The 12,985-nt window shown below is 38.5% G+C and overlaps 1 protein-coding gene and 1 long non-coding RNA gene across 2 annotated transcripts; one reads left to right on the top strand and one right to left on the bottom strand.

Moving 5' to 3' along the window:
* The first annotated feature begins 32 nt into the window (after window positions 1-32).
* On the top strand, window positions 33-1,039 carry LOC122570183. The gene is made up of 2 exons (XR_006317737.1): window positions 33-296; window positions 845-1,039. It is a non-coding gene; the product is annotated as an uncharacterized LOC122570183 (long non-coding RNA).
* Window positions 563-12,082, bottom strand: LOC122570169 (tyrosine-protein phosphatase non-receptor type 9). Its single transcript, XM_043732162.1, has 10 exons — window positions 11,557-12,082; window positions 10,138-10,371; window positions 9,954-10,043; window positions 9,723-9,863; window positions 6,404-6,667; window positions 5,933-6,318; window positions 5,611-5,850; window positions 5,381-5,531; window positions 5,076-5,283; window positions 563-4,986 (listed from the first exon to the last, which is right to left on the bottom strand). The coding sequence occupies exons 1-10, from the start codon at window positions 11,587-11,589 to the stop codon at window positions 4,757-4,759; spliced, it is 1,977 nt and encodes a 658-aa protein (XP_043588097.1). The 5' UTR covers window positions 11,590-12,082; the 3' UTR covers window positions 563-4,756.
* Window positions 12,083-12,985: the final 903 nt, after the last annotated feature.

Here is a 12,985-nt window from a genome sequence, read left to right as displayed (position 1 = left end):
CATGCTAATGAGTTTAGTGGCCGCCGCCAGAGGTCAGTCTTTTGAATCAGCTGTTACCGCCAACGTTAACATTCTCTTTCCGCTTGTGAAATGATCTTCTTACTTTCCTTTTTATCGTTTCGTATTGTCATAAATACATAGTAAGTGTGTTACGCTGTTTGTGTGTAAATCGAATCGTTGGATTAAGATGGATGTCATATTGAAGAATCTTTACCTGTCTTTTGCTAACGCTGTTGAGATGATAATATTGGAAAACATAGAACCAGTGGACTCATGATTTGAAATGGAGTACTAAGGTATGCGGTAATGATGTAATTTGTGTGTTGTATATTGGTTGTCATAAATATTTTTTAATCGCAAATATGATATTTTAAAGTTATGATGAAAATTTAACCATTATTTTTAAAAATTACGAGATGCTGCGCTGGTGCATCGGCGACGCTGCGCATGCGTAACACTTTTAACCCCATTGCAAAATAACTGCCATCTGATGTGATTTGAAATTTCAAATGGCGGATGTAAATTTGAATCTTGGGATTTTAGAAACCATAGAAACATAGAATACCATTTATGTTTGCAATATATTAAATAATTATTAGATACATTCATGTGCGATAGTTGTTTTAAAGTCATTCATATGTACAATATTTCGTTCCCATTCTTAATTTAAATCTCTGTTGTTCGTAATATCTCAGTACGTTTTACCTTTATGCTTGAAACAAGAATTTCAATTTAATTACAGAATAATCAGTTTTTCGATATCGATTCGTCTTTCCCCTTCATTTCTAACTTTTTTATTGTACAAAATCCGAGCAAATATCAATTTTTTGAATTATATTTCTAGAAAATGTATATCGTCAATGGAACTTCAGAGGTACGATTTAGAGAATCGTAGGACTCAAATAAATTACCAACGACGGTTGAAACAACGTTTTTACAGGAATGAGAATAATCGAACAAAGAGCAGAGAGAATACTGATCGCGCGAAAAGGGATGATGCTGAGAATATAAAATTATATAGGATCGTAATACTGTTGAATTGGTTAGTTTAATCTATCTGTACCCTTACTTTTTCGATAATGCGCAAGACAAAATTATTCTAAGGGGTTTAGAGCATACGTTACTCGCCCGAGTACCTTACAAAAAAAACTTTAGTACCTGTTCCGGTGGTTTCTTTCTGTTTTTGCGCATTTATCTCCGGTTTACCGATACACGTCTGAGGATATTATGAAATAGACACACACAAATTACTACAAAATCACACGTTACATCCACACTTAATTAGAATGAAAGAGAGCGAGAGAGAAACGACGAAAACATTGGGTCGGAATTTTCTTTTGTATTCGAAGAAAATGAGAACTCGATAAAACCTCCGTATTCACAGACTGCACTTGTTCGCAAATAAAAAACGAATAAGAAAGAGAGAAACTTTGTGTTGAACGAAAGAAAAATGTACTTTTTGGCATTGTGTATTACCGTAATATGATGTTTTACACGTATACTTTGAATATTTTATTTTATTTTTTCTTCTTTTTCTTTTTTTGCTTTTTAATCTCAAAGGAACAAAAACGTGCTATGAAAAATTTCGTGCTTTTCCTTAACTTAACGGATCGTTACGACTGGCTCTTATTATGCAACTCTCTTTTCCTCCTTTCTTTACATTTCCAACTAACAGGTTCTTAGAAAGTGAAACCCTGAGAACATGGAGGTTTAAGTGAACCTTAAGACTTCGTGATAGTATGTGCGTATTATGTACATCGTATGAATACTTTAAGATAATCTTTTTAATAAATATAATAGATAATATAAAAGGGCACTGTGAACTAATTACAAACGTTAAAGAAATATAATATAATATAATATAATAATAGCAGTAGTAGTGGTAATAATAGTAATAATAATAATAGTAATAGTAATAGTAATAATAATTATTATAATAATTAGTAATAATAAATATGATTGTACCAATAACATGCCCTTTTTAAGGTAACCCAAGAATAGGAGGAACGTGTATACATTAAAATTGTTCGAAACTTATTTAAGTCTGACTAAGCATTTAGTACAACAGCATTTTTTTTCGTTTATATAAAATTCGAAGATATTCCTAACAAATGGTTCACTATCGATAGATCTGAGACGACGTATCGGTCGAAGTGACCCTGCTAAATTTTGCGCATAATATACAGACTGTACAGAAAATACACGCATTGGGTTCTGGGCAAAGAATTTTCTCGGCAAAAAAAGATTCTCGTTCCAATAACTTCATTGGCATCGTCTAGTGCGTAATGGCAAATCAAATCGAATAAATTACAAGATAAGTTGAACGGTAAATCTAGATTCTAGATCATGAAATTTAAATAAAACACAAAACTTGTAGTTAAACGTTACGCTAACATGGCAGCGTTCTTATAAACAAAAACAATTATAAAATCGTATATCGAGAGCGATCTAAACGGCTATCACATATTATATTCCGCAATATAACAACAAATTCACGATGTCTCCGTTAAAATTCGTATCATACATTAAATTTAAGACGCAAGAAAAATTCATTGTAATATCAATTGCCTTTGTAACAACAATTTAGTATTACGATTTTCTTGCAACTATTATAATATACATTCAACAAATAGACGGTTAGACAGAGTGTTAGCTATAAATTGGACATCGATCGACATCGACATTCAGGATTTTTAAATCGTTTTAATAAGAAATTCTCAGATAAAACATCTATGCAAACACGGTCCCCAAACAGAATTTCTACTATTATTCTTGTTTTGATATAAGCGCGCTTCATTTCACAACGCACCTTTAAAAAATCTCCTAATGTTGCCTTTAACGAGTAAATGCTAAAAATTCGTATTAAAAAGCGTTTGCATCTACAACAGCGCTTTTGGACACGCCCTCAAATTATATCAACATTCACATACTTTCTTCGTGTAAATACATTTCGTTTTCCGGTCGATAAGATTACGTTGTTGAAAAAGCTATCGCGAAATGAAAGTTAATGCAACGGTGTTGATCTATTGATTCTCCGATTGGTGAAATCAAAAATGTATATCTTATGACACTTCGATAGTATCAACCTAAATACTTAACGGCTCGAAACAAGTGGTCGATTCTCTAAAAATTTCAATTGTAAATCACACTGTTCTCTTTCTCTTATTCACGTATTATACACGAAGGCTTTCGTGGAAGAGCGCGTTTTGAATTTGCTTGATATCTTTGCACTATGATCTTTAAAAAATCCTACCGTTGCTAAAACGAAGCACGTTTGATTCTCGAGGTAAACTAGTTGTTCATTCGCCCTTTTAAAGGTTCAACTTCGTACGACTTTCCTAAATTTTTTCAACGTTTCATCGAATTGGAAGTATTTTTAATCTATGCAATGATCCCTGTTTAACAATCCCTGTAAGAGAATCTTTTTATAAAGTGTCAGCCAACTATATCCAGACGCGATTCAATTGTAATTGTTCTGAGACGGTGTAGGAGATAATCTTTGGTTACCCAAAAATGCCTATTAAATACGATCGTCGATTACTTAGTTCCTGTATGACGGAAGCCGTTGTAACACGTTATAATATATTTGTAGGTCTTTAAATCTTACATATCAGTGACCGATCGGCCGCTTAAATTATATCGTCCATAGTTTTGTGATTTTTCGCAACATTCATATCTTTTTTTTTTTTTTAAGTTTCATTATACTTAGGTCTTCATCCTTAATAAATCAGTTTTACAACTTTAACCCTCTCATATAAAGATTCTATAACAATATATCCTTAGAACTTTGTACTTGATAATTTAATTTTTAGACAGGCGTTCAAAGTATGAAAGACACGTCGTAGAAACAACAAAAATCAGCTAGCATTTAGTACGTGTTTAACAAAAATAGACTCAAGTCCTTCCAAATCGTAAATGACGATAAAAATGCGAAACTAATTATCGTAACGGAGAGTGCAATTAATCGTGATTAGAATATAAAGTACATATCACGCGATAATGCAAGTAGCGATAAAGTAAGCATACTATTATAAAAGAAACTACTATTAATTATTATTTATCTATTAAACGTATTAATTCATATAGTAGTACACTAATATAATAAATAAAGTATGTACGAATGAAACTGCATTTTATCGGTTAGAGCGCCAAGTCTTGTGACTTTAACTCTGGTACGCGTAACACAAAATACGAGAAAAATTCTTTAAACCTATGAAATAGCATAATTCACATACTTGTATACATTATATATTAATTTAATTGACGTAGTAATTGTTCTCAAATGGAATGTTTATAAAGTAAGACGTTTCATACTTTACACGTTTTAAATAACTCGTAGTCATCTTTTAAAATGTACAATAAAATTTACATATGAGAGGGTTAAACTTGGACCGGCATCCGATTGTGCCACGTTTCACGCTATTATTCGGACAGCCGTTTCTAATTGGCACTGTTGCGCCACTTAGAACGTCATTTATTCTTAATATCGAATCGCTTGTTCACAGAGCAAAATACCAAGGAACAAAAACGGAAGGTTTCTGTTCGCACATATTGGCCTTGAAAAAACTAGTCTTTCTTTAGATATTTTCTAAACATATAGCCTAACATAAGAGTAGAAATCTGAAATATTACATCGATGGAGATGATAGCAAAAAATAACTTTTAGTTATTTAAGCTAGAAATAGGCTATGTAAGGAGATTGTTACGCATACTCGGGAAGAACATCAATCTGGTACATGATAATAAAGGTTACACCCTAATCAGAATCTTCTTCTATGGTTGGAGGTAACATAGCAAGATGTTGTGAACTAAGTATCCCTCTGGAAAGCGCATACTCTGCCAGAGCACGATGACAGAAAACGTATTGGTCTGGCATTTGAATACTGTAGGCCCTCTGTGCTCGGATTTTTTCCACAGTTCCACGAATGTCTACAGTTCCAGTATCTTCTAGTCGCGATATGCAAATATCTAATGTGCAAAATGTTCCTAGAAAAATAACATATCCCGCGATAAGTGTCTTCGTTCTACTCTCTAAATGTTTTCTTTGAAACTCGCGTGAATATCGGCATTTATACCTGTCCTTCCTATTCCTGCACTGCAATGAACAACTATAGGAGGTCCTCGCGGATGTCCAGCCCACGTATCTCCTCTACTAGCAAGTAATTTATTTTGTTGTTGTCTTACTAAGGCTAGAAACTGTAACAGAGCTCTGGCCGATTGTGGGACACCGTAATCCGGCCACGCGGTGTACAGCATATGGCAAACTTCCCTTGCCTCGTCAGTCTAAAATAAAAGCGTAATGTATTTATCGATTAGAAACTTCTAAACATGGATGGTGTCAGTTCCCGTCCTTGAAAGTTAAGCCAACACCGAGGCATACCTTGTTGTTTGTAAGAAGAAGCATCGATATCGTGTAATCGGGATTCGTATCAACCTCAAGAGTGGTTACTGTAAAACCTCCCGCTTGTACTTCGTCTCCCGGTTCCGGACCCCAATATTGTGCACACTTCGTGCGACCTCTTTCCACCACTCTAAAATCCATCAAAAATTATAGATACTCTTCCGGTTGAATATCAAAGCAATCAGAGAAATGTGCCTTTATCGATATACCTTGTGGTCATAACGACAACGAGCGTTTGCTGTTCCCAAATCATTCTCCAGAAATCACCGCAAGTTTTCGGCAGCGGACCCTGTGTGCTAATAAACGCGTTCTTCTGTTTGTAACCGTCAACAAAATTGGCATTTATGTAATCCGATGTGGCGTCCCCGTCTATCTGTGACAGGCACACTCTACTGTGATCGTAGCAAAGCACGTCTGTGTACCGGTTCTTCGATTGATTCGATCTTAATCTGAAAAGTGTATTGAAAATTGTTTGTCAATCGACGATAATCCTACGAAACATATTTCTCAAAGAATACAGCCTTCGCGTACTTTGCATTATTGAAGGAACCTTCGGGCGGTCTTTGCCTAATTTCCGTGTATTCAGCTATGAGACCTGCGCGTCCTCTCGAATGAATCTCTTCGATGAGTTGTTCCATGGTAACGGCCTGAATGCCGAGATCCCCGTGTAAGCTATCGTCGTCGCTAAAACCTGAACTAGCTGAGGACGGAGGCTGTACTGGAGATGGTGCCTCATCGGTTCCCATCCAGATATCACCATTCGTAATTTCGATATCTCCAATATTGGAGATACCATTTTTAACTTTGTTTTTATCGATTATAGGACTAGTTGAGCTACTGACCGTAGTTCCATTGGGATTTTGAACCGTGTGGTTTTTCGATGTGGGCGAAAGAGGAGTACCCACTCTGGGGGTAACCTACACATATAAGAAATCCATGAATCATTGTTGAAGAATTCTTTTGGCATCTACTAGAACAAATGGACGCAATTAGAATACTGACCTCACAAAGCTCACCCCCTCCCCTGTTTGTCATGGATTTAAGACAGTGGAGAAGCCATGCCTCATGCTGTATCTCCAATGTGCCGCCCAAGCGATGCGGTAATGATTCCCGCGGGATATGTAACGTTAATTGAGGAATGGATACGGTGAATACTCTGTCCCTCAACTTTTCACGCACGAATAATCGAAGGATCTTGAAGGGTGCTTTGAACCACAGCGGTGCAGTCACTATTAAGACTTTTTTTAATTTTGCTGGATAACCACCCTGAAACAATACGACATCGTTATAGTACGTATACTCGACCGAAATTATTATAGTTCAATATTTACATTTTCCATCTTACATGCGACACCGTAAAGTATAAGACCATATGCTTATAAACGAATTATTTACGCAAGTAGTCAACTGCAGAAACAAAGGAATAAAAAAAGAATAATCGAATAATCGATCAGTTTATAACATACAGTTTATTTTTATATAACGATATTATTATAAAAAAAAAACATTGTGTGCGTCTCACGCGCGCGCGCTTCTCTATGTGTGTGTGTGTTTTAAAGATAAAGGATATTAAAAAACGATCGGTTAACAGGAGTGCATGATTTATTTTCGAAATGGAGCGACTTTCAAATTTGACCTTTGCAAGACGATGCAATAATAGAATGGTATATAAACCGAGAACTACGTTTTAGTGCCAACTGCAAGCAATCTTCGAATATATGTTTTACACGCGAAGGGGTTTCGTTCTAGAGGAAAACTACGGAATTACGTGGCACGAGTTTCGATCCAATTTAACGGTAAACCTGTCTTATAGGCTAGTTACGCGTTGCATCAAACGATGCAAAATTCAATTGAACTGGGACAAACGATTCATAGGCACGGGGTCGACGAACATTCAAGATTTCAGATCAATAGGGACATGTAATGCGTGAAAAATTCTTTCTCACTTCTGGAGTTGTGCAAAATGCAGGATACACGGTAACTTAACCCTCGGTACCCTCTGTGGTGTATATAGAGGGCGGAAGTACCGTAACGGCAACGACGTCAGCAGCAGCAGCACCACTACATCTTTACGATCTTAAGCGCATAAACTCTATTACATCGAAACCCCGCGAAAACACGACGAAAAAGTGTCGACGACTTGAAGCTGCTTCGAATCGATTCAGAACGATTACCGATCGCTATACAAACAGATTTCCTACATCGAAGATCGTGACAGATGAAAATCGCGATCGAGGAAATTACATACGAGGGTATTTTGGTGTGATACGAACACTCGAGCACAATCAATCAATAGATTAGAATTTTCGTTTACCGTATGTCGCGGAAAGGTGCACCGTAAGCGAATATTTTATCGGGCATCGATGACACGAGCTCGTTAGGCGATCTACCTATCAAACGACGGATCGTAGAACGTGGATTATCTAGTGTACGAACGAAGCGCCGATGTAACGATAAATCGAGTGCTCTCGATCGGCTTGAAATTCGATTAATCACCAGGTTATATCCAGTGGTCGTTGAATCGATGGAATCAAAATCACTGCCGACACTCGGTCAGTCAATCGATAGCGTGAAATTAGAATAACCGTTTTCTACGGTTGACGAGCATAACTCGCGCTGCTACAGTTCCCGATTGTTACAACGTCATTCTTGTGCCGCGAAGTGGTTGGTTCGGGTATTCGGATGGAACAACGCGACGATTCGACAACTCGAAGAAATTACAGCGATCCAAACGGTGGAATCAGGTTGTAACTTCTTCCGATCTGTGCACGATAATGCCGCAAAGGGGTCACGATGATTACTGACCACGAGCGTCGCGACGTTATCCCGCGTATGCGCGCATGCGCGCCAACGACCCCTTCTTTTTACCACCGCTCTAGCATCCCTTACACGAATTTCTTTCTCCCCCCCTCCCTGGCAAAGGTGCGATCCTACGTGCGGTGACGTATTATGTCAGTGTCTCTCAACTCGAGGACCTATTCTTGCTTCACGTCCGGTACTTTGGCAATCAGAATTCGTTGAAATATGTGAATCGTGTTGCGTACAACCCGGGGGTTATCAACCTCTAAAACTCGCCACCGCTAAAACTAGAACGTTCCGCATTATTTTTAACCGCAGATCTGACTACGTAAACAAAATATCACCTTCACCGTGTAGCACCTTTTCCTAGTTTTTAATGCGAACGCCCTTGAGGAACGTGATTTCGAAACGGGCCACGTTATTTTTACCGTGATACGAAGTTTAATTTATCAGTTCATAACCGATGAAAAGACGAAACTTTATCGGGAAAAGTAGCAGTCGGTCCGCGACCGATTATACGCTATAGACGGGCATAATAGAGCGGAAAATGAAAGAGTATCGGAAGGTTATTAGTCGAATAGAAAGCGATCACGTACCTTTATACATTTTCCTTTTATATACTTCCCCTAGACACGCGTTTCAGAATAGAGTTCTACTTTATCCGCGGTTCCTAGTAAATAATCCGACTAAACTGATGATTATTTTTACCTCGGTGCCCGGTGACGTAAAAATGTTTGTTAGAAATAGTTTCACGAATATCCTATAACTGCGTCATTTCGACCAAAACCTTTGAAACTCCCTTGCTTCGCTCACAATGCGCGGCTCACTGGGCAATTGCAAGTGGGTTTCCGTGAAGCGTTAACGACCCCTTAAACTTCCCTGTTCTTTCAGATACACCCTTCTATGTACCCCACCAGCAGACGCTTCGGAATTACTTTATGTATTGCTCCGTATTATATAATCGGGATTCTGAGCGACCCGCTCCTTCCCTTTTTGCCACCAACTAGGAGGTACAACGGTCCAATACACGCATCTCAAATATTTTCTAGCGTGCAACGTTACACATTCGCATATTAGGCTAATCTTTTTCACAGACTGGCGACACACGCGTGCATTACACGGTCTGATTTCGTCCGTGGTACGAATAAAAGCCAAAGATGTTGATTAAATTTCCTGTGTAAAGATAATGGCCTACATTCGGAACGATCCGTTGCTACCAACAAAGCCTCTTTGTTTCTCGGTGCTCTGTAAACTCCGGACGTAGATTCGTGAATGAACCAAGGTGAATATCGAGAATGGTAAATTTGTCAAGTCGCGGGAGTATATATTAAGTTTCTGTCAAAGAGTAATAAATTTATTTATTCAGGATTTAACAGTGTTTATAATAACTGACTTAAATTTAACGAGGTGTTTCATCATTCTGGCGCTACCTTTTTGTATCTCGATAGAGTTAAATAATAAATATATGTACAAGGGATACGTAGATCCCTTGAGATCGCGCGTGCACGGGTGTGAAACTTACCTTTAAGAGGGTGAGAATCTTTTGGGAGAGGTCATAGTCGAAATTCTGGTATTTGCTATCCGACATGTCATAAATAAAAACCAGACCGTGCTTTTGAGTTTCTACACTTTCTAGCGCTGCATCTAACTGGTACACCACACCCTGTAACGAGACAGTGAAAGTTCCATTATTAATAATTTACAACGTCTCTTATGGTGTGATCTTCTATAGCGTTTTTAAGTACACACTCACTTGTAACGTTGTTTGGTGCGTGGTATTTTGTGGAAGGTGTAAATGTGCTGTAAAAATAGCTATGGCTGCCCCTGTAGCGTCCCTCGAAGGCTACAACATTTTCACAAATGCATCGTATAAACGTCATGTGATCGAAAACGCCAGATCACATTCAGATTCTTTTTAACGAAAATTAGAAACTTACTAAAACTGTAAATTTTCCTGTGCGTAATTCACTGAGCAAAGGTTCCTGAGTAGGGTACAAGAGTGCAAGACCCTCTCGCCTTCTGGTGGCTTCGTGCTGTTCGTACAACGCTAATGCTCTCGCAACTTCAAATTTCCTCGCTGTTAAAAATTTCACAGCCGTGCTCCACGATACTGGACCGGCTCTTCTTCCAGCCCGGCATTTATTAACTGCTTCTATAAATTCTTTCGTGGCCTGCAAACACAAAGAGATCGATCAGACATTTTTCAGGAAAGCAGATCTTGTTAAATTTGAAATTTATTTCACATTAAATTTAACATTAACATAAAACACGTTCATCCTCGAATCATCAACTGCTTTCTCCGCTTAAATGGTTCTTTATATATCCCGAACAAAAAACGCTAATTCGCAGAATGCGCGGAATTCTAACAAGAGGAAGATGATCATTAATCAAAAAGAAGATTATACGAGACACGTTTAGAACAATGGGATAGTCTCGCAACATTTCTACACTGTCGAAACGCGTAACAGTCATTCGTCAATGATTTGTGTACATGCCCTGGGTACCGATATAACTTCCGGTGCCCGACTACCTACCCACCGGCAACTTCCGCCATAGTACGCTCGCCGGGGACCGGTGCGGTAAATGGATAGATTCATTCCAGGGTCAAGAAATTTAATATCGTAAATCGATACTTTAATAAAGCTTTGCTAACCGACAGTTCTCACTTTGTTTTAATTCCAACGTCACGTTTTGCTTATGAAAGACGTACACGTTCTATTTAATGCCACGGAATGCATTTAATGCCAATGAATTTTTAGAGCGGAAGATTCGTCGTTTTCCGCGACTCAGACCTTATAAAGCCACAAAATCTTTTTGTTTATCAACCGCATATACTATTCGATGATTTATTTGTCACGGAATATGATAATTTTTCTATCGAAATTGTACATAAATCTTGACATATTCACGAGAAATAAGATAATACGATGTTCCGAGAATTCTCAGTCGACAAAAAGATCGGACATTATTGTCACGATGACAATGTCTAGTTATACAAACATTGACGATTAAAGCACGATGTATACACGCGAGTCTATCTATCGCGCTTGTTTAACATATTCAACGTTGAGTAACGTAATCGCAGTTGCAATTCGTCAAAAGACATTCTTGAAGCTCCATCGAGCAAGAAGAATTTAGTTCTTTTGTCATCTCCGTTGAAAATCATCGGGAAGATTCAAAGGATCAGCGCCAGAGAAACGAGCAATGTTTATATTACGCGGTTGTAAACACGTACGTGGTGTAGGGATCGAAGTAAAAAAAAGATCGCGATCGATCGTTTCGAGATGTCGGCGAGATCGGTTGAAACAATTTTTGGACACGATATATTCTATACGAGACGATAGATAATCGCTTACCTGTTCTTGCTCGACAGTTAACGTGGCTGCCATTTTGACTTAACGCACTGACATAACCGAAGAATCGCACTAGCACGTACTTATTTTCGACTCTATCCTAACGATCCTCTGTCTGTGACTACACATTTTGTTTCCACACCAAAACGCACAACACTATCCTTATGACCGAGTGGTCGAATCGATGACAAAAACAAGTGGATCGGTCCGGCACTCGTTCATTGTCCGACGCTTGACACAGCTATAGCAGAACCGCTCCGACCCGTTCAGACGCTCGATCGTCTTTCTCTCCGTAGGTTGAGCGCCATCTTGGAAGCGTGAATGTGTAGGCGACACTATACCATACTATACATTAACTACAGATTTGTACCATAGTTTATCGGTCGCCTGTCCTTCTCACGCCGGATATGCTATCATTGGCCGAGTATAGTTAACGTCGAAAGCCTCTCTGACTCCCCAAGTCTTATACGATTTCGTGCAAATTCAACGCCGGAAACAAGCCAGGTGTGTTTTGGAACGGAAGCAGAATCGTTGTTAGTATATTATAATCCGGACACGTATCGGTACGTGTTTCAATGCGCGCGCTCGAATACCAGTCACGTATATATTAATATGCTTTCAAAGGATCTCGCAGAGTTTTCGCAAAAAAAGCTCCAAAATTCTTGCGCTTTATAAATTGTATCAACGAACTTGTTGACGCGCATCTGGCAGATACACGAAATCAATTTTTTGTCGGTAACGTGGGGCAACGCAGTCAACGAACGAGCGGTTCATCCTCGTACTTCAAACCCGTTTTGAACCCAATTTGAACGTTTCAATCCCGAGCGATATATGGATCGAAATTAATTTGAATACGTCAGATGCCGTTGACGTGATTGATATTTTAATATCCTGAATACCACGGCGTTAATATGTACTACGATGCGTGAGAGAAATCACCGTCGAAACGTTGCCAATAAGCAACAAGTTAGCGTGCAAGCTATACGCAACAAGTCTCATAATAGAATTAAATTTTTGTACGTTTGTTCGAACTTGGGAAAACAAAGTTAGACGTATTTCTTCGTATGAATTCGATTCGTGTCTAGGAGCGTGGTTAAATGTAATGAATAAAGATACGCAGACTGTATTTTTTTTGTAATATAAACATTTTTCTTATTCAAACGTATGTTCTTACATTTACACAGTACAAAAAATTATACTCAGACCTGCCGGCCCGCGGTTCATAATTGCTATGACTGGGGGCCACCGGTGATGGGGTAGCGTAGGACTTTGGGGGTGGATATTTTGTAGGAGTTTTAAGGGCTGTACAATTGTCTCATCCATTCCACTCCGCCCCCAATACACGACCCCTTGTTCTCATTCTCGCTCTCACTCACTCGTCTATTCTTCCCGGAATTTCGCTCAAAAAAACAACACACGCACGCGTTTATGC

The sequence above is a fragment of the Bombus pyrosoma genome, linkage group LG8, assembly GCF_014825855.1.
Source record: "Bombus pyrosoma isolate SC7728 linkage group LG8, ASM1482585v1, whole genome shotgun sequence".
NCBI lineage: Eukaryota > Metazoa > Arthropoda > Insecta > Hymenoptera > Apidae > Bombus > Bombus pyrosoma.
This window is presented reverse-complemented; position numbering and strand designations above follow the sequence as displayed.